Source organism: Colossoma macropomum, unplaced genomic scaffold (assembly GCF_904425465.1).
Source record: "Colossoma macropomum unplaced genomic scaffold, Colossoma_macropomum, whole genome shotgun sequence".
Taxonomy (NCBI): Eukaryota; Metazoa; Chordata; class Actinopteri; order Characiformes; family Serrasalmidae; genus Colossoma; species Colossoma macropomum.
This window is the reverse complement of record NW_023494792.1, coordinates 29,297,956-29,321,375: the sequence shown is the minus strand read 5'-3', so window position 1 is coordinate 29,321,375 and position 23,420 is coordinate 29,297,956. Positions and strand designations below refer to the sequence as shown.

Here is a 23,420-nt window from a genome sequence, read left to right as displayed (position 1 = left end):
AAGTAGCCCTTAATGGATTTATGGAATAACAGACATTTGGAAGGAGGACCATGTCTGAAGCTTCTCCTTCCAACCTAACATTCTATAAACTTTTCGTAACTACCTTTCATTTTCTGTGAATAAATTGTCGCACCCATCTCCTCCCTTTTCCTCATCTGGTGTTCATACCTTTGTTCATCAATGGTGGTCTGGCCTTCTAGCTTAAAGCATAAGCCGCCCAGAACTCCAGCCCACGTTCTCAGAGTCTTCTGCCCTTCTACAGTCATATAGTCTTCTCACACTACAATCACACGTTGTACAAATATGCTGTATTCTATTTGTATTTTGGAAAATACTGACAATATATCACCGCTGTCCAAAGAAAAACAAGGATTTAAAAAAAAAAAGCAAATTTGCAGGAGTGGGCAAAACAGTCTTTACTTTAAGTGTAAGTTATTGTAAAGAGATTTTATTCTAAGCAATTTTGAATCATTTTTGTTGGTGATTCATCATGAAATTTTCACACAGTGTAAAGGACTGTTGTGCTTAAGTGATGTGGAAAAATAAAAATCACAAAAAACTGAGATATAAACAGTAAACTTCATCATACTTCATAGGGGTAACCCTTCTGATTCCTCTCCTCTTTGCTTTTTGATCCAATTTGAGCAAATTGATAGTGGCCTGGGAGTCACTTCTAATATTTTCCAATATTCTGAGTCTCATCTTAAGACTGCTGGCTTTTAAATATGCCACCCAATGCATGCTCTGAAATTATAGCTCAACACAAACTGTTTATTTGAGAGATATATTTGAAAAGTCTAAAGACACTGTGTGGAATAGCATCGAACATACTAATGTAAAGACACACAAAAATGGAAAACCCAAGAGTGGCTTCGATTACAATTAACACTTCACATGCCCACGTCCACACACGGGCCTACACTCCCACCTGTGCTTTAGCAACAGCAGTAAACAGTGGCTAGCTGATCATAGCTGCCAAAACATTTATTTTTTTTACCTTCATCGCACATCACTGCCTGTATCTAATGGCCACTGAGAAGTACTCGACTGTTCATAACAACACCCATCACTTCTCAAAGCACAGATGAGCACAGTGATACATCTGGAGATGTGGGTGGGTGGAAGACGCACTCCGTACCAAATCATCCCATCTGCCTCTTTCTGTGACACACAGTGTGAGTCTCCTTCCCACATGCTGTAGAAAGCGTATAATTATTCAAAGTATTATTCACTATGTCAGTGTATCAGTGGAGTAGTAATCTGTTTATCTGAGCATATCTGAAGTAAATGTCTTATGATGCATCAGCTCTATATGAAAACTGCATTATCTTCCCTTATTACCAAAACTTGGGAAGGTAAGACAAGTGAAATATGATTTAAATAAAGCCTGGGAAAATACAAATGCAAAGTTATGCTGCCATCTGCTGGTAGAACATGAGCAATGCAGTCCATGTGTAAAGGGCAGCAGAAGCCGAGGAAGATTTTCTAGTTTTTTTCTTAAAACTTAAGTCTAATGTATTCATGGTAATATCATATGCGCATATTTCAATTGGAGGTCAAATGCACATCCCTTCCATCTCTGTATGATTTCATTTGGGTAAGAAAAAGGTGACTTCAGCTTAAAAAATAAGATGCTCTGATTAAAAGAGCTTAAAAAGCATAAGAATTTGTATGTGTCAACTGTGGAACTCAGGCACAGGAAATCAGTTAAATAGTTCAGTTTAGTCAAATACTCAGCTCTTAATAATAATCCAGCCACAGGAGGAAGTGAGAATGTGCTCTTGTGCACAGATAAAAAGTCATTGATGAATTAACACCTAGAGTGTTCAAGAAGTCCAGCTGAACCCAGCTCGACATTGTAAGAGTGAATTCAGTGCTTAAGTGAGTGACCACAGCAAGTTTGTGTCAGGAACTTCAAACCCAAGTTCTTTCATCCTAAATACAAACTTTAATGAGGACAGAGCTTTATACAGATTGTGCTGCTGGATTTCCATACATCACATAGCTGTGAGTCATTTGCATGTGTGGGGTGAAAAACTTCAAAAACTAGTGCTGCACATAAGCAACCGCGATGTCGAGATGATTTTACAGTCATGATTAGAGTACTCTCTAATGTACAGCCAACTTTGCAGCATAAGCAACCAAAAACAATGCTTTCTTGTTCATATGAAGTGAAGGTAACAGAACTAGAGCCAGTGACTAAATGCAGGTCTTTTACTCTGTGCAATTATCAAACCTGGGTTCATACACTCCAATCCAAACCATAAAAAACGCAAATTATTTGGCTTTTTACAGAGCTAAAACATTAAAAATGAAAAAAGCATCCTTTTATAACCGTATGTTGTCAGTCTCGCACCAACAAAAGAAACAGATTGAAAATAAATACATGAAAAGGGGTTTTAAAAAATACATTTCACAACAAAATACAATTATTATAAATGTTCCATGTTATATGTTTTCATGTTGATCATATATGAATTCATCTCTCGCTCCAGTGGTAATAGTATGCCTATAATTTATGACTTGAATGATTGAGGACATTTCATAAGGCAAATCAAGAAACAGTTGGGATGGTGGTGGTTGTTTTTATTCTACAACCCCTGTTTCCAAAAAAGTTGGGACGCTGTACAAAATGTAAATAAAAGCAGAATGCAATGATGTTCAAATCAATTGAACCCTATATTTAACTGAAAATAGTACAAAGTCATATTTGCCAAATGTTCTCAATGGGTCACACATCTGGACTCTACACAGTTTAGAACCCGGACCTATGGAGCTATGCTGTTGTAATACATGGAGAATGTGGTTTGGAATTTGTCTTGCTGAAATAAGCATGGGCTTCCCTGAAAAAGACGTCCTCTGGACGGCAGCATATGTTGCTCGAAAGCCTGTTTATATCAGTCAGCATTAATGGTGGCTTTAACTTGAATTTGTGGATGCAGCAACAAAATGTTTTCATGTTCACAGACAGTGTTATTTGGAAGTGTTCCTGAGCCCATACAGTGATTTCCACTACAGAATCGTGCCTGCTTTTAATGCAGTGCCGTCGGAAAGCCCAAAGATCATGGCCAGCCAATATGGGTTTTTGGCCTTGTTCCCTGCATAAAGAGATTTCTCTGGATTCTCTAAATCTTGTAATGGTATAATGTACTGTACAAATTGATGATGAAATCTCCAAATTATAGTGTATATTTCATTGATGGATATTTTGTTATATATTTTCTACAATCTTATTCTTATTACCTTATTGCTTCATGTGAGCAGGCAGTTATCCAAGCATTTCACTGCTAGTTGTACCGTGTATGACTATGTATGTAACAAATAAAACTTTGAAACTGAAACTTTAAATGAAATTATTAAATTATTTTACTGTTTGCCCTGTGCAGTTTTTTACAGAGTGGTGAACCCCTTCCCATCTTTACTTCTGAAAGACTCGGTAGATCTTTCAGATCTCAGTAGATTTTTATACTTAGTGATGTTACTGAACTGTTGCTTATTAACCTAATTAGTTGTGAGATGTTGCCCCAGGTGTTTTTTTAGCATGACACAACTTTACCAGTCTTTTGTTGCCCTTGTTCCAACTTTTTTTAACATGTTGCTGGCATCAAACTCAAAATGAGCATATATTTTCCAAAAAAGAATAACATTTCTCAGCTTCAACATCTGACATGTTGACTTTGTACAATTTTCAATTAATATAGAGTTTAAGTGATTAGCACATCTTTGCATTCTGTTTTTATTTACATCTTTTTTGGAAACAGGGTTGTATAGTCCATCTGACCCAGGTAAAGCAGGATCTCCCTACAGACCAAGGTTCATCCAGGCAAGCACCAGCAGCAGGAGTGAGACAGCACCAAGAGATTGAGAGCCAAGTGCAGCTCGACCTGCATGGCAACACAACACACAGCAGACAATGAAATGAGGGCACTGCAATGCAGTCAGGTTAATGCAATAATTTTGCCAAATATCTAGTTTCCCCCTGACCTCAAAACCTCTACTAGCTACAAAGTGCTAATTAGTGAGACTTAAGTTTCCATTACCTGCTGGCTGCATTAGCCTTATAGCTCTGGTCCAAAACTAAAGATTCTTGGCTTATCAACTACATTTAAGGTAAGGGGTTCCTTTAAAGCTACAACCTATAAGATTCAGCTTTTGTTGCCTTTGTTGCCCTGTAATTCTAAGGAAGCAGGCTCATCTCACCTTGCACACGTATCTGTGATATAGGGCCATCTCCTCCCTCACAGCGAGCCCTTATTTCAATCACGTAATCGCCTGTCTCAGGCATAGGGGAAGTCAATGTAGTGCCTGCCGGTGGTGTACAGTTTCCCATAGCGCTCCCCTTCCTTCCTAAACAAGATCTTCACACAAGAAAGACAGGCAAGCTTAATTCCTAAACACTGAAAAAATGTGCATCTGTCATACTGATGCTATTTTAACTGGATACACAGACATTTAATGGACAGATAGGACAAAGAGCCCTAGCACTGATAAAACACTAATATGAGAGCAGGGGTGGCCAAACTTTTTGTCTTGAGGGGGCCAAAGTATACCACAAAAAGTATACAGGTAAAGAAAGCTGTATAACATTATATAACATTTTATACCTTTACATTATTATTATACACATAATTTGTTACCAAAAGTAGTGTTTCCCTTAAAATATAAACTCTTAAAAGAGTTAGGGTAAATTAGGGCAAAGGATATTGGCTAACTTAAACATCTTTGCAGGCCAAAGTCTGTGCAGTGGTCTCTGATATACAAAACACCCACCTTGTAACCCTCTACATAAGACTCATTCCAGTAATTGTAGATGTGATCCCAGTAGATATAGAGCCATTTGCGTGTAAAGCTGACATACTTGTACACCCTCAGACGACGATTTGGAGCTGGAAAATTAAATTTGAAAAAGTAAACTTAGTTGTGCATGTAGGATTTACGTAATACACAGTCAAAGTTTGAGTCTCGATTGACAAGATCTCACTGGCTACTTTAGATAGATAGATAGATAGATAGATAGATAGATAGATAGATAGATAGATAGATAGATAGATAGATAGGTAGGTAGATAGGTACAGACTTTATTAATCCCAGAGGTATATTCTAATATTGCAACAGTACAAAGCACAGTAAAGAGCAAAACAAGAGCAAAAGGAACAGGAGCAAAGTATTGCTGTACACTATTTACATATACATAAAAAGAAAGTAGAGATAAATAATAGTATACAATATACTAAAACAATAAACAATAAGAGTAATGTGCAGTACAAAAATACAAAAATACATTTGTGCTGCAAATTACCCTTACTGTTTATTGTTTTAGTATATTGTATACTATTATTTATTATAAATGGTAACAGTTGTGCAGTTTAAATGTAACAATTTGACATTTATGGATGCATAAACAAAGTGACCGTGCAATGTGCAGTATTAGTGGACAAAACCTAAATTCACAAGGATCCAACTACCTTGTAAGTCCATCATATAAGCATACTGACTGCAGTCCATCTACACTATTCATCAGTGGTCAGACCTTTGGTGAAAAGTGGTCTAGCACCCAAAATATCCAGTTCTGTGGTCAGAAACTGGCCACTGTGTTAGAGAATGGCTAACACATCCACAATTGGCTCCAGTCTCTGTACAATGACAAAGTGGACCTACAAGGCAGGCGTTTCTAATAAAGTAACTGGACAGTGTATAAGTCCTTGTGAAATAAAGTCCTTGTATAATAAATACATGTGCATTACTGTCACAGTAAGTACACAGCCTTATAGAACTTCCGATCTAATAGTTTTCATATATTTAACTGATTTACAGTGTTTATATACCATCGTATTACATGAGGTATTGTGTGCAAAAAATGCAGAATGTAGTGTTGGTCTTACGTGGTCTCCTGGTGAACATCTCACAGTGCTCACTGGGTGGCCCGAGTCCGGCTCCATTGTAGGCCCGTACCTCTATAAGGTAGTGTGAGTCCGGCCGCATGTTCTCCAGGCGAGTCTGGTTAACCGAACTGTGCACCAGAACACGAGAGGCAGCCGCTTCGTTGTCATCATACTTCCTCCAGTAGCGAATCTGAAGGATAAGAATTTAGGTTGGCCTAAGTATTATTTAATAACCCTAACCCTTATTATGAACTGTGATATCTATAGAAAGTAGGAAGGAGCCAGGAGAAAACAGAAAAGTTCTGGAGTATGAAACATGCATTAGACGTACCTGGTAGCCATCCACCCAGTGAGGAGGAACCTGGTAGACAGGCAGCCACCACACAAGAGCCTCTGTAGAGGTGACCTGACGGGCATACACGTCCAGCGGTGCTTCAGTGGGCGCTGTGCAAGGAGGCCACAGGGGTCAGACCTGGAGTATTATATGGTGCAAGACTAACAGAAGCCAATGGAAAATGTGGCTGCATATTAGTGAAAATAGCTAAATTTGAAGAATTACCTCAGAAATAAACTATATATTGTACATTTCTCTGAACATTTTATTCTGACTTCTAATCTTAACACTAATCTTAACATGTATCCTCTTTTGTCTACTGAGACAGAAGCCAAGAAAGAAACCTCACCGCTTTCAGATGAGTACACTACTTTGGTCAAGCTGTATGGCCCCTCTCCTTTGCTGTTGTAGCCTTTCACTTTGACCTGGATCTCAGTGTTGGGGATGATGGTGTCCTTGTAAACAAAGCGTCTGGCCTCCGGATCTGCTACAGTTGACCACTTCCAGTCAAAGTCCTCATGGGGCTTAAACGCCACTACATAGCCAAACTTTTTACCAAAGAAGTACTGAGGTTTCATGGGCTGTAAAAGAGATGAGAACATGGTGAAAGTGTCCTTCAGATTGGTTGAACTTTTTGTACTTGAAAGAATTTGAATACATGCTTTGGTGTATACAGTTCAGTAAGAACACATACAGTCCAGGTGACGATGAGCTCCCCATTCAGGCCCACATAGCCATCGACATCAGTGGGAGACATGGTAGGAACTGAAAGCAGAACAGGCTGAGTTAGACTTCTTTTCTCTGCAGGCTTTGGCAGTTTGTAGTGAAACCATACATAAAGGTAAAGTAGAAGTGGTCTCCACTTAAGGACATCATAGAACATTTATAGCATGTATGTAAGTTACTTTTAAGGCATACAGTCATATGCAAAAGAGCCCCAGTCCAAATGACGTTTTGTTGATTTTCTAAGTAAAAGTAAGAATAAATCCTCTGCAGACAATACATTTCTGCACATTTTAATACACAGTTACAGTTTATTTGCTAAAAAAAACATAAAATGTGGCCTATGCAAATGTTAGGGCACATATTATATGTTACATTTTTTCCAGTATGTTAAACTCAAATAAACAGAAATTGTGCACTAAAGTTTGCAGAAAAAAAAACATATTTAAGTTTGTTCCCAGAAAAGTATGTGTTAACTTATCTTCACTTGAAATATATTCTCGATTTTGACTGAGGACACTGTGGCTACTGATGAGTGCTTATGTAGAAAAGCAAATGAAGTGTGGACAACCACTATATATATATATATATATATATATATATATATATATATATATATATATATATATATATATATATATATAGGCTTTATATGCACAGTATATGTACATAATATGAATGTGCCCCTAAGATCTTGAAGTAAATACATCTATTTAGTATAACCTCTATTTGGTTTACAATTAAAACTGTGTTCAGTAAATATGTTACAGTAAAAGAGTGCACTCACTAGCATCCCAGGTTTTGATTTTAATTGAGGGCAGGCTGCTCTCTCCTGCTCCCAGCTCATTGACGGCATACACACGAAATTCATATTCCATCCAGGGATACAGATCAACCACCTCTGCCGTCTCAGTTTTTCCATCCAAGAAAACAGGAGCTAAACAAGACAAACCTCTTATTAATAGTTTAGTTTTAATCTGAATCTCACTGAATCAAGTAATACAGCTTGCTACAGGTGTTTCACAGATGAGTGAGTGCTTTGCATTCTATTTGTTCCAATACTACAAATCTCAGCGTTGGCCTGGATAACACTACTGTATTAGAGATAACACAAGCATTATGAATTCTGTCTGTTTAATTTCCCCTATCAGAACAAGCCAAACTTAAACACCTTGCTGAGGCTTAATGTGAAGCAGCATGAATGTTTTTTTTAATAAATGTGTGCCCCCTAGTGGACTCACAGGTGACTGCAGTCTTCCAGTCCTCAGGATCAAGAGCATAGAAGTCTCGAGTCTGTACAACATGTTGAGTGAGGGGGCTGCCATGGTCTGAGCCCAAACTCCATACAAGCTTCACTGATGTGTCTCTGATTTCTTCCACTCGCACGCCGCCTGGAGGACCTGGCCGACCTGATACCAGCACAAATGCATTCACAATGAAGACTCTACATGCGTTTGTGTTTCTGTATATAACACATCAATATGGTGTTACAGAGCTCAGCTGCACTGTCTAATGTAGATTATTACATGTACATTCAATCACCTGGTAGACATTTTAGTCTCTGTTACAATCACTACCTGTTATTAACACATCTGCTGTTTCTGAAACAAATATTTAACTTTCTATTTCATACCCAGTAATGTAGTTTGTGTTAGTGTGTAATTTTGTTCTTACAATGTGACAGGATCACACAATCATTTGTTACTTTGTTTGCTTACTCCAGTTCACTCCATTAATTTGAGCTTTAATTTGAGGATCATCAAGACTAACCTTGGACAAAAACGTTAGCGGATGCAGTAGCATTGTCAACGATGGTCTGTGCTGTGCAGATATACTCCCCTGCATGACTGATCTGAATGTTTTTAATCAGCAGGTCTCCGCTGTTCTCCCGACCCTGCACACAAATAAACACATATCCAATTTAGCATCTGCACTACAATACTATATAACACTATAATACAGAATAATATAATTAAAGTTAGGACTTCATAATATGCACAAAATACCATATTGTGATTAGGTTTGCGATATGCAATGCATTAAAATATACTGGCAAATATTTGTAGTTAAAGACTCGTCTGCATATATGGTATTTAAAGATATCAGTACTGCAAAGGCCAATATTGTGATAAGACTTAACAAATGATCTATTGTGCAACCCTAACAGAGCTTAAGGTTTAATTGGGCCTAATTTTTTAGTCTGAAACCAAATACAACAAGAAACATTCTGTCCGAGTCCAACCTAACATGATCCACACACAAATTTTGCAGGTGAAACTGACCCAAGCTCAACAAATTTCGGTCTTGAACCAGCTTATCATCAAAGCGCATAATAAAACTTGATTGTGCTGGTTAACTGACCATGTAGTGACAAAACCAGCCATTAAATCATGGCTAAATCAAGAAACAAGAATTTAAAATAATATGACATAATGAAGTACCCAGCTGTCACAAAATTAGGTTTAGATTCCAATTTAAGGAATTAAAGAAAGTTTTTTTAGTCTGGATAAATTTCCCGTAATGCTGTTATTAGGGCTGAAAGACTAATCGTCTTTTTAACTAAATCACAATTTAAAACCTAGTAACATGGAGCTTATGAACTACCTGTAATTAAGTTAGACAAATCAGAAGCAAGCAAACACCAACATGCTGTGTGTATGACAACTAAAAACAACTAACTGGCTGTCTGGCAATCTACATTCAACATTCAAGCCTCAAGCCAGAAAAAGTGGATATTATGGTCTTCTTGGTCACAAAAAACAATAAAAACAACTGCGACACTGGTCAGAAAAATTACAATTAGTTATTTATTGCAAGTAGATGCAAGGTGCTGGCATAGCACGTCACTTCTTTAACCTATTATGGCCGAACAAATGAAATATATTATATCCTTCTGGCCACTAAACTGTCCTCTCCTGAATCGGTTTGATTTCCCATGTATCCAATTTCTCACAAGGGGCCTTGTAGACTGCCTATTCAGCCTGAGCCTGACACATACATCAACCAGCCACTTCATTAAGACCACCTCTTTGTTTCTACACTCTTTGTCCATGTTATCAGCTCCACTTACCATATAGATGCACTTTGTAATTCTGCAATTACAGACTGTAATTCATCTGTTTCTCTGTATACTTTACTAGCCTCCTTTTCACCCTGTTCTTCAGTGGTCAGGACCCCCACAGAACCACCAGAGAGCAGGTATTATTTGGGTGGTGGATCATTCTCATTCTCAGTGTGTTAGTGTGTGTTGCTGCTAGAGTTTTTAACACTGCGTCCACTCACTGTCCACTCTATTAGACATTCCACCTTGTAGATGTAAAGTCAGAGGCGATAGCTCATCTGTTGCTGCACAGTTTGTGTTGGTCATCCTCTAGTCCTTCACCAGTGGTCACAGGACGCTGTTGGCTGGATATTTTTGGTTGGTGGACTATTCTCAGTCCAGCAGTTACATGAGGTGTTTAAAAACTCCAGCAGCACTGCTGTATCTGACTCACTCGACATCAGTGTGACTGCAGCACTGAGAATGATCCACCACTAATAATAGCTGCTCTGTGGTGGTCCTGCCCATTGAATAACAGGGTGAAAGTGCACCTAAATGGTAAATAGAGCTGATAAAATGGACAGTGACCTCATATTCAGATTTGCTAGTGAACCTGGTTGTACCTGAACTATGTTGTAATGTATTTTGCTCTCAATAAATAAATCAACACTGTCTATTAGGAATAGCCATCATCTTACCATCATCTGCTCATAGTGTTCAAAGTCGGTGGCAAAGTTGATGATGTAAGAGTCCACTGTCCAGATGAAGGTGATGTCTAGGCTGGAGTCATATGAGGCAGAGCACTGAAGGACAGTAGTCTCTCCCACTATTACCTCCACATCCGAGGGGGGTACTGTGATCTTAGTAGCCTCTGAGACAAGAACGCACACATGCAAAGTTAAAATGAACTGGCGTTAGATAATAACTTGTGGATACGGATCACAACATGCTGCAATTATCAATTACTTGTGTCAAAATCAATCAAGTATACTAGACTTTCAACAGAAGTGACTGGCAAAAAATGTCACACCCCAGTGGGTTTATTACAGCTAAAATACTGCATTAAATGTCTGCATGTCCTCCTTAATCTAAGGATGTGTCAGATGTCAGCAGTTCAAGAACACTTTTACTAACCGGTGATGCTGAGGGTGCCTGTGCTGTTGGCCTTGCCACGGTCATTCTCAGCATAACACGTATACGAGCCCTCATCACTCTTTGTCGCGTTCAGTATCTCAAGACTCCCATCATCCCAGATAAACATACTATGACACACATCAGAGAGGACAGAGACTGGTTAGGTGCCCATAATTTAGTACCATAAGTGATATCGCCTAAAAATAACATGATAATGTATTTTTATGTTTTAATAATTATGATTATGCATTATATCATTTGACTATAAGTTTATAACACAATAGCTTTATGCTGTAAAAATGATTTAGTGATTTAACCAAATTTCTGTTTAAATTAAGTAAACTGGTTGTTTTAAAATTTTGATTTCACTGAACTTTATATAATAATTTAACTGAATGTAAAATGCATATTACTGTTCTGTTAACCTAACCTTCTGTTAATACTATTATAAGTTCAGTGAGCTTAAAATTTGAAGGCAACCAGTTTTCTTACTTTTCACAGTGTATTTATCTCAATAAGAGAGTACTCAAGGGTACTGCATAAACGTCAGAGGCTATGCTTCATTTATTTAATTTCCAAACAAAACAGTCACTAAGTACATCTCTGAGTTATTGGTTATATAATAATCCACTTGCACAATAAAGCCAAAAGTCAAATGAAAATAAGTCAAAAAACAGGCGTTTCCAAAACTAGACTTCAAAAATTGGCAAATGATACAGAGAAAATGGGACTTTAACAACCATGCAAGACCTGGTAGACCACCAAAACTGTCACCATCAGATTTAAGCTTTCTTCTTTGAGAGAAAGGAGAAAATCTAGCTCCACTCTGGCCACCCCAGAGTGCAGACCACAATGTTACTGAATGTGTTTGGATAATTTGAATTGTGAGAATCAGAAAATACTACCAACTTCTGAGACTGAACTTTAGAGTTGTGGAAAAACATCTCACTGAAAAACTGAAAGTAAGTCTCCTGAAAAAATGGAAGCTGTAATAAATTAGTGGACACTAAAAACTGAAACATTTAATATTATATTTAGTTGTCAAGCATTCTGTGTAATTTTCTTTTTTTCCTGACACTGAAACATGAATGACTTGTACATAATGGCTGTTTTGACTACAAATTACATAAATGAAGGGTGGACTCTGTGCTCCTAATGTATCAACAAAGAGGAGTAACTGCTTATGCAAACTAGTACAGATGTAAAACAGCACTGCTTAGTGATGACAGACCGGGAGGAGTTGGAGAGCAGTTCAGAGCCACGTTTCCAGATAAACCTGGGCTTCGGAGCCGCTCTGGGTTTACACTCGATAACCACACGGCCATTTTCAGCACCCAACAGAGTCTTCTTCACTGGGTTGTATATGAATGTGGGAGCACAAGCTGTGGAGAGTGCATTGAAACACAACTAAAATTGTGTTTTATTACAAATAATAAATTCAATGTATTGACTTTATAGATCATACTTTATGGAAACAAACATGTAAAGAAAATTGCATGCAGAGATTTTTACACACAGCAACAGTCAACTACTCCCTCATTTTACCTTCTTTTGAGCAGTGAAACGGGGAGCCTGCTAATGAAGCAAACACTTAAGCATGTGTGTGGATGTACTCACAGACCACCCGGAGCTCTGCATTGGCATAGATGGTTCCCCAGGTGTTCTCAGCAATGCACTGATACATGCCTGAATCTTCAAACGTGAGACTGGAGAACTTCAGCTCTCCTTTGCCATACTGGAATATAACAAGTTTGTGACTGATACACTACATTATCCACTGATTTACTCCAACTGCCTATTTTGATCTGCCGCAACAGAATGAAAGGGGAACTCACAGAGTAGCCATCCTTCAACCAGCGTATCCATGGTAGTGGCTTTCCCACAGCAGTGCAGGACAGAGTAAGCTCACTGCCAACATCTTTCTCAGTGTCGTTAATATGCTCCGCCCACTCTGGAGCACCTGTTTAGAGAGGCCACAATGAAGAAGAGAGAATAATAATGTGTATTATCTAAAGAGACCAGTGGAAACATAAGATCCACAAACTTGTTAACAGCATCACTGACTCAGGCTGGTTCCTGAGACCCTGGTCATCATAGACTCCATTTAACAGTGTATTCTTAAGTCAATTAAGCCTTTCACTAGGAGACTTAAACTGAGTCCATAAAATATTGTGTAAAATAGTGTAAAATATTTTAGCTCAGGTCAGTAACACAACTAGAATTCTGTGCAAAAAAAAATAAATGTGCCGAGCCCAAAAAATAAATGGTTTTATTGTTGGTTTTGGCTGGTCAGAGTCCAGATTTAAACCCAATAGAGAATATTTGGTCTCATATTAAACACATACTGTCTTGGCAATGTTATTCAACTGTTTGTAGCCATCAGTGCTGAGTGGAAAAATACCGATTCTTCTTTCTGTGAAAAGTTTGTCTGCAAGTTTAACCTCAAGACTTTCCACATTTAAAGAAATCCACAGTAAAAACTATCCTGTGCTAAGGAATTATATTTCCTTGTTTAATAATTTGTTGTTAACACCATTACAAGCTTAATGTTTTGCCATTTTGATCTTGGTTTTTTTTTTTTGCACAGGGGTGTAGTGATTTATTAAGGGGTGTGTAATAACTCAATCATCGCTCATGATACTGAAACTGCATGTTGGTCTTTTAACATCACCAATCGTTTTAGCACTCAGAAGTCTGGAGTTTGATTTGATTTACACCCTAGTTTGAGCCTAAACTTCCAACGTTTGTTTGTCTTTTTAATGTCAAGAAACAACAAAAACATAACAAAATGTAAAGGATTTTTTCTTTCCTCAAAGCAACACTGTACACACAACAATAACTTCTCATAAAGGCAGATGCTCATTTTTTTTTGTATATGTGTGTGTGTATGTGTGTGTGTGTGTGTGTGTGTGTGTGTGTGTGTGTGTGTGTGTGTGTGTAAGTGTGTGTGTGACAGTGACAATATGCTGCTTTTGTTATCACCAGCTATAACAATGGCCTTGGAGGCTAAATAATTGCTTTGCAGATCAGTAACAATGCCACAAGTATTGTAATGTGAAATTTACCCTCCACGTAGAGCCACTGCCGGTACCAGTCCATGCCTCTGACGTTGAGGGCCTCACACTCGTAGCTGCCCTCGTCCTCGTACTGCACGTTGATGAGGTGCAGCAGCGCCCCATTCATGCTCACCTCATAGTTGGGCGGCAGGTCGGCATCCAGTTTCCTCCAGCGGATGTGTGGGAGAGGACTGAATGGCACACAAGCACACTAAGTCAGGACTGAAACAGCTGAATAACCATGGTTAGTGCTTGAGACTAGTATCAAAATTTTGTCCTGATAAAACACTCCCTAATTTTATGAGGAGCGAGGAAAGTGACGATGAAGGAAAGACTTGAAATGTATGAACTACACCTGATGTTGATGGTAGGGGTGGGCAGTGTTATGATATTTATTGTTCTGGTGATAAATTTCATCACACTACTTCACAATATGCTTTTCTGAGCCTACTGTGAATATTGTCAGTAATTACAGAACAACTGCATGTTTCATTAAAAAAGAAAAAGAGCATCATTATTGGTCCTGCGTTTACATGCGCTCAATAATCTGATCATAATCGGATTTCTGCAGTGATCTGATTATTCAAATGGTCATGTAAACGGCATATTCCGATTTCTTAGACCGGAGTAAGGTCTAGAAATCCGATTAAGAAATCCGATAAAAAGAGCTGGACTTCAGCTCAGTAATCAGAGTCTTCAGGACATTTATACTCTTGCTCTGATTTCTTTCGGATTTCTCAGTCTGAACATGTGCTATAACAGACTGCAGTACCGTAAAATGACGCTGAAACCAACTACATGCTTGACGATATGAAGAATTTAATTACTCTTCACCTTCTAGATGATGTATGTTTATATTTTCAGGTAAAGTGGCACAATGTTTTTTTAAAAAAAATGCAGCATGGAGTTTTACATTACGTTTGCAAAGCAGAAATCACATTGTTGTCTGACTCATGTAGACCTGGAGTTTCTCATTATCTGATCACTCAAGTGCATGTAAACACGTTGATCGGATTTTCTGCAGTTATCGGATTAATAAGTGCATATAAATGCACCCATTGTCTACAAATCACTGTATTCATAGCGTATTCAGAGTCAAAGTATCTTCAAATGTGGCACTATGAAAAACTGTCCCTAAGTATCATGATATTATATTTTTGCCTTATCGCCCATCTCTACCTCCACCTCTAAATAGCTTACTTTCCCAAGGCAAAGCACTCGAGTGTCACGTTTTGCCCCACCAAAGCGTACGTCTTCGGAAATCTGACCCGGATGTCTGCAGGATATCGCTTCACCTCCTCTGAAAGGGGAGTTGAAAGTGTTAGACCATGGTTAATTTTGTATTTAAAGGCTTTAAAATTAAAATAAAAAATATGTACTGCTGCAACTGGAAATGTAGGTTGCAAGAACAGCATAAAACAAAAACAAATACTCTAACAATATATTCATTAACATTTACATTCAAAGTATTCTTTATTCAAATTTCAAATATTATAAGTGGCTTTATTGTATACAGACACACACTCACTCTCCGTCTGTGGCACTAAAGGGATAGGGGTGCTGAAGACACTCTTGCCGATGGTGGGGCTGGACACGAAGCAGGAGTAGTTGCCGACATCAGAAGCCTCCACTTTAGCAATATAGAGATTTCCAGTGCTCTGAGACACAAAGCGTCTCTGATCAGGGATAATGAAATTGGGGAAATCATTATAGATCCATCGGTACATCACCTCAGCTACGAAAGAGAGAGGAAAAAAAAGATGGCGAAAGAGAAAGAAACATTAGAGTCACGTCAACCAGCAATGATTTTGCCTAAATCAGTGGACTGTATAAAGTGAAAAGAAAATAGTTGTTCTATTCTTTCTGAATTTAGCACAATATAGAGCATGTAATTTAACACCAGTGCTTCTGCATCACAATCAAAATATGATTACACAAGCATTAAATATTTAAACAAATACAGCATTTTTAATAGTAAATAGGGAAAAGCTCTTACCTGGATAGCGAGAGGGTGGAGCACACAAGAGGACGGCCCCCTGTCCTTCTTTAACATACACAGCCTCTCTCTCATCAGTGGGAAACTGGTCCAGATCTGAGAAGAGATTAAATCAAACATGAAATATTGAACAGAAATACAGACATTGCCATCATGGTGGATCAACCATGGTACAGTCATCAAAATTAGTATGTGACAGAAACATCATTAACTGGAACTACTTGGCCAGTGATTGGTTACTGTTATCAATTTGCCACCGCAACTTAACCAGTTCTACTCACTTCAGTCAGAGTAAATGTGAATTCTGAAAGAATTATGCCTCAATAAAAGATTTTTGGGCTTCAGCTAGAACTACACTAGCAAAAAAAAATCTAAAAGCTATTCACTTACACCCAAATTTGACAGTAGCCTCTTTGCTGATGGTAGTGCCATAAACGTTCTTGGCCACACACACATATTTCCCAGCATGCTTGCTCTTTTCTGGGTTCGTGATGACCAGGTTTCCACCCACTAAACTGTAGTGCTCATCTGGCTGCTCCATCAGTTTAATCTCCCAGTTGTTATGCCACCACCTGCAAACACAGTCTTGCTTAAAACATACATACATGTAGCAACATAAGTTCTTCATTACATTTTCTTATTTTCAATATATGGCATGTAATATAATGAAAAGAATCGGTATGTCAATGCAAATGTTTGCAGGTACAACCTGATTGTCAACAAGTACGGATATTTTATGTTCTTCACTCATGCAATGACCAACAAGGCTAAGATTCAGTAAGTGCAGTTGAAGTCAAGGCAACAGACTGCACTTTTTTAAACAGAGTGGACATTTCTGGACCACAATGAGCTTGACTGAGTCACGGAATGGATCACTTTATTTAATCTGCATACTCACTGCGATAGCTTATGTAAAGTTGACATGAATCAGAAATTCTAACACAATTTCTTTCTGTAATGTAACACATTTCCAAGTGAAACATAAAATCTCAGAGGGTCTTCTGAGCTAGCTGAGCGTTTCTGTGTGATGGAAGGTCAGGTAATATGAGCCAGTCTGATGTGAAAATTAACCTTTTTTCTTGTTACTGATAACTCTCTTAATTCAAGTTATTTCCAGCTACTATCATAACGAATTTGTTTATCACTGAAGAACACTGACTCTGAACACTTACAAGCAAACATACCAGTAATACCTGTAACAACTGCTCTTGAAGATGCTCATAGACTACACTGGACAGTGTTCATAGGGAGACTACAATTACAGAGGAGTTGGAACTTGCAGTCACTGTTTCTTCACTTTCTTTAGGGTCAAATTTGTGCAAATAAGATGTGATTAATCTCAATTACCCACACAAAACAATGTGATTAATCATAATTATTTTTATTTGACAGCTATATGTTTTTCTTTTCTATATAGGCATCATTGTCATTCAAGTTTGTTGTGACAGTAGCCATTCCTGCTTCACACATTTTATCAAAAAGTTACCTCAGAGACCCTTCCAGACACTGTGTTTCACTCTGAGACACGTTACGATACGGAAGAAAAATGTTTTATGATTTCCGGTTCACGCTGACTTTAATACATAATAGGGAATGCTGTGAGGTATTATTAGCAGAATCTTTCTCAAATGGCATGCTACAGATTTAAATACTTAGAAGTTGTGCTAATCATGTGGAAGTCAAGGCTCTCAGTATATGATATATGACGCACTGCCAAATATTTTTTTGCTACCGATGCACACTTTCTACACATTTCATATGCAGCTGTATAGATGTTTTGTCCCTGCAAGTCCCCATGCTGATCTCTAATAAAACAGGGTGCTTTGGAACAAAAGCAGCTAAGTTGTTTACTTGATAGTGGCTGGTGGATTGGCGCGAACTCTGCAGTTCATGGAAATTTTGGCTTCAGGTGAATCCTCGGCGTACACTGTGTCAAGAGGCTCCTCCTCGAATATGGGCCCAAAACCTGTGGCCTCCTCTGAGACACAAAATGACATCATTATTGTCAAGACTTCATATGAGAACAAGTAGAAATGTAGATAAATTCATGTAGACCGTCCAATAATGTCTATCTATTACAATTCAGTCTTGAAGCAGAAACTGATGTGACTTACTGTCAAAGATTCTGGGCTCAAAGAACCTGGGCTTGATTGCATCTACAGGAAAAGGTTAACAGGAGATGTGATGTTTTCAGTTAGGCATTACCTGAGCACTGAATTAAAAGTAAACATCTGAAAAGTGTGCACAAACACCTCCACAACACAATCAGTGATTATCACCCACCAGCTGATAACAGCAAAGAGGAGAGGATCGACAGGAGCACCACTGGAGCAGCCATGGCGACGCCCCCTCCCATCACACAGTCCTGAGGATAAGACAGAAAGAGATCCCATTAATATAATTCATCCTATTAATGCCAAGCTCCATAAATCTGCTATAAAATGTCATTAGTTTGTTATCTCTGCTCTCTACTTAAATCTATTTATCTTCAGATGAAGGACAGGGACATCCAGTATGAGTCTCATTACCCTGCCACCTTTCTATTCAAGAACCCATATATATACCTCCCTGTATACATCCATCGGTACAGTGCACTGCCATCACTGTAGTAATGTGATATTTACAAAGTCAATTCTGTGCTGTGCTGTGTTGTTCTGGGGTTTAAATTTGCTTACTGTGGAAAGGGACAGAGCTGCATGCTTTTAGAATAGCATGCTCAGCAGGGGGCTGAGGTGCTCTCTGACAGAAACATGAATCATTTACCATGGCCTGACTCAGCAGAATGGATACTAGATATAGTCCAACTCCACACAAGAAATGCTGCAATCCAATTCGCTTGGGCATTTATTAATACAATGCCCAGCCACTTGATTAAGTACACCTCCTTGTAACATCAGCTGTGCTCCAGACCTCTTCATTTAGTGGATGATTGCGAGCACATTGAATGGGTATTAAAAGAGAACTCGGTCTTAACGAACAAGTCTTCTGAGGATGTCAGTGAATTATCTACTAATGTCATCATATCTCCATCAGCATAACTCAGTAATGCTATTTCTTTCAATTTCAACAAAAAATCTTACACAGTGCAGCTTTAACTTTCCTTATGATGACCTTTTGACCGTCTTGACCTTTCATTATGAGTGGTTTGCCAACCACATATCACATATCATGTAAGGTGATTGATGTTTCTTCCAACAGTCTTAAATCCTCTATCATTTTCTTCCAGTCTTGTGTATCTTACTATATGTTCAGAGTATAGTTTGAACAAGTAAGGTGATAGGATGCAGCCTCATTTTGGCCCAGGTATCAGCACTTAAATACAGCATTGTTATCCACAATAGAGAATACAGATACCATGGGTGACACTTACATGCATGCCAGTAGATGGACCTTAACTGAAGCAACATGTCAGCGGTGTGGGATTATTTCATACTTGAGATGCGCAATCGTAAAAATGCTCATTGCAAAATCAGTGGAGGCCTGACCAACAAGGACCTCATTGTTTATCAACTTGATTAAGCATTTAAAGATAAACCATGTCAAGACCACAGACAAATGCCATTTGTTTAAGCTTATTATGTTTCATTTGTGACACAGAACAATGTTTTACCCAAAATAAAGTATTTGAAAAATAGAATGGTACCATTTTTGGGGCATTAGAGGCCCTTTTTCAGTAGTTAGGTTACATAGAGTTAGCATCCGTACTTGGTATCTCAAGTGCTTAAATATCAGGTATCGGAAAGGAAAAAGTGGTAGTAGCACATCTCTACTGCATGCTGCTCTTTCAAATGCAGCACAGATACCACACACACACACACACACTGCAGTATAATGCAGCACTGGCGCTTCTTGCCTCCCTGAGTACTAAAGCATGACTCTGCAGAAAAGCATGCATGAAATGGAGGGGGAGCGAGTGGGTTACTGAGTAAATCTCAGTCTGAGCTCACATACACAGTTTTCTTGCATCAGAAGAGCTGAACAGAAACACACCCAGCCTGCCTCCCTCCCTCTAACAACCTGCTCTGCCTTTTCAGCACATCTGCACAGACTTTAAAGGACACACACTCCCTCCTGACTGAGGGACATGGGAGGGGGAGACTCTGGATGCCTCCTATGTGTCGATAGGATGGCATCTTATACTGTCCCTGCATCATTGCTCTATCCAAGCGTTTGTCCACATCAGTTTGTTTATCTCTCTCGTGCCGCGGTGGCATGGTCAGTTGATCCGAGAGCACGTTTATCCATAATCTTGTCCCGGTCTGTTGCTGCTGCCTCCTCTTTGACCAGCCTGCTCAGATTTAGGTCACTGTTTGCTTTAAGCTGACTATGGGTGAGGGAAAAAACAAATTGTATTCTCAGATAAGCTTCCAGGTCAGCCATGAACACCTACTGTACATAAACGCCTCTTTATCAACACAGTATAGCTCTGAAAAGCAGATGGCAAACACTGAGTCATTAATGGATGGATTATGGAAAAAGAGCCACTGAAAAATGTGACTATAAAATCTTCTGTCGAAATGTGAAGTGTGAAAGTTTCGGAGGTAATGTTTTCATGATCAAAAGGAAACTCCAATCCTGCTTCATTCCAAAAACCAAAGGTCACAGGATTTATTTCCTAGAGGAACCAAACAATATCCCCAGCCAATCTGAACCACCGTACAGGGTTCATGATTCTGTATAAAATTTGAATGAATAAAAATAAAAATGAGCACTAGAGCTGGGGGCAGGAGTGCAGGAGTGCAGCATGAGGTGTTAATTACAGCTGATCGTTTAAACTCTGGTGTTCAAACAGTGCAGTAGCATTAGAAACAGAACGTACATTCTCTACACACTTTAAAAAAAAAAAGATGGCTCAACGGTTCTTTAATACAGACAATGGTCCTATTTAGAAGCACGAGTCTTTTTTTTTAACTGTGTATGACGTTCCCTCTCACAGTCCGCACTGTAATGTCTCAATGTCATGAGGCTCTGTCACAGCCCTAGTTTCTCATATGAAACAATTTGTCTGTAATATTAAATTCATTATTTGCTACATGTAACACCTCAAGGGCAGCAAAGACGCTGCGATGCCAGCCCCACCTTTTTGGATGTAAGTCATCCCAAACTACTGCGTCACTGCTCACCCCCTCCCTCATTTAAAGTCCGAGAGGGTCTCTCTAACTTTACTGTCCGCTGATACGTCCAAATTACGTACAAGCCCGTGTTTTCTTATCAACTCCTCACTGAAATGTTAAAAAGACAGGGTCACTCAGAGCCAGACAACATTCTGACAGAGCCTCGACGGTTACACGCACACACACACACACACACACAGACACACACACACACAGACCGAAGCGCAGTTCTGCACTGCGGTACTCTCTCAGACACCCCTGAGTTGGGACGCGTTTAATGTGACAGAATATTTTCTACTACACAGAATTTTCAAGGTCATCTTTCACACACACACACACACGCGCGCGCGCCGCGCGAGAACGTACCTGCAGACTGAGTTTAATCTCCGCTCTCTCTCTCTCTCTCTCTCCCTGCAGCTCACTTGCTCGTGCCGCCGCCTCGACCCGCAGCGAACGGCCGCGAGACGCAGCGCGCTGCTATTGGACAAGAGCGAATGAGCTCGGGCTTCTATTGGTCCTCTGAGCGGATTGTAGCACAACTTGGGCTCCTATTGGTCGAGTAAGGAGCGTGGAGCGCAACTCGGGCTCCTATTGGACAGACCGTGGAGTGATGCGTAGTGCTGAGCGTAGCTTCACTCAGCTTTAAAGGGAAACTCTACCGTTTTTTTCCAATAGACCACTCTGAGTCTGACTGCGGTTTATATCTGAACTATTTAATTATAAGAACTTTATATGAAAAAATGGTAATAACTTTAATAACTTTCTGTGATGAAGCTTTTAGAGGCTATAAACTCTTTAGAATTGTTCACAGTGGTGGTGATAGGAACCAGATGTCCGAAAAGTTTTATGCCTCTAAAAGCTCCATCACAGAGAGTTATTACATGAAATGTTGTTAATGCACTGCCTGGTGTCTGAGACACTGTACAATAGTGTTAAGAGAAATGTTTGGTGTAAAGTGTACTATTAAATCCATTTATGGCAGAGTGGTACATGAAGTCTATTGTAAAAATAAATAGTACCTTTTCAGATTTATGACTATTTTACTATTATCAACACATAAAAACTTGAAAAAACACATGTAGGTTCACTAGTCACGGAAAATAAAATGGCTATGTTTATCTTGTGTTCACCAGCAGCGGAAAACAAACAAATAAAGGTGTGAAATGTAAAAAAAGTGATTGGCAGATTTACCACTATTGTACCATCATCACCATTGCAAATGTAAAAAAATGATTGGCAGATTTACCACTATTGTACCATCATCACCATTGCAATGTTCATGATTTCCATTATCCTGGGGACATTTGGTCCCCACAAAGAGCTGAACGCACACACACACACACACACACACACACACACACACACAGACACACACACACAAATCAGTGTAAATCCAGAGGATTGAGGATTAAACATCTGCAGTGGCTGATTTAGTCCACTCCTGTTTTGTATCACATCCATTAGCATCCAGTCAGGATGTGGCTCAATGCAGAAATTTCTTTAACAAATTTTACACTTCCAGTGATGCAGAGCTGATAATCAGAAATAGACTTTTATGCTGTTCTTTGTGAAAAGCATGATATAAGGGCAGCTGCTGAGCCTAATAATCAGAATAAATGCTAATCCTCTAAATCGCTGTCAAACAGATAAACAGGCTGAGTGATGGCTAGTCAGCCACACAGAACTGTGGGTAAAGGTGTCATAAGATGCGGGGTAGTGAGGTGTGTGTCTGCATAGGCACGTGTGTTTATTAGGTTTAACTTGTGCTAAATGTTACTGTAAACTGCTGTGTAGATACACAAACACAGTAGCATTTTGGACGTCTTTAGGATCTTTAGGCCTATAATAAGTGCAAGCTAACCTTCATCATGCTAATAGATATCATTCTGAAAGGATTGTCAAACTGAAAATATAGTCAGATCCACAATTATTGGCACCTTTGGTGTCACCTTTTATTTTAGCAAATTGGTCTAAGAAAACAAAATTTCCTATAAAAAATCTTTTTAACAAAACCCTGTGTCATAATTAAAGGCATCCTTGGAAATTCATATTCATAATTTCCATATTTTCAGGGTGAGATTCAGCTAATTAAGCGCAAAAACATTTTATGTGACAATTTACACCCATTTTTATTAGGGGTG

General features: G+C 38.9%; 1 protein-coding gene across 1 annotated transcript; it reads right to left on the bottom strand.

Annotated features, from left to right (window-relative positions):
* Positions 1–1,925: 1,925 nt before the first annotated feature.
* cntn1b (contactin 1b) lies at positions 1,926–21,723 on the bottom strand. The gene is given in 25 exon segments (XM_036576807.1): positions 1,926–3,884; positions 4,201–4,288; positions 4,290–4,358; positions 4,771–4,886; positions 5,883–6,072; positions 6,214–6,326; positions 6,566–6,797; positions 6,911–6,981; positions 7,727–7,876; positions 8,181–8,348; positions 8,710–8,833; positions 10,678–10,850; positions 11,114–11,241; positions 12,345–12,495; positions 12,731–12,848; positions 12,949–13,073; positions 14,179–14,360; positions 15,370–15,469; positions 15,698–15,904; positions 16,166–16,261; positions 16,556–16,737; positions 18,017–18,143; positions 18,280–18,321; positions 18,449–18,530; positions 21,646–21,723. Coding segments are annotated over 24 exon segments (3,108 nt in total). The 5' UTR covers positions 18,522–18,530; positions 21,646–21,723; the 3' UTR covers positions 1,926–3,801.
* Positions 21,724–23,420: the final 1,697 nt, after the last annotated feature.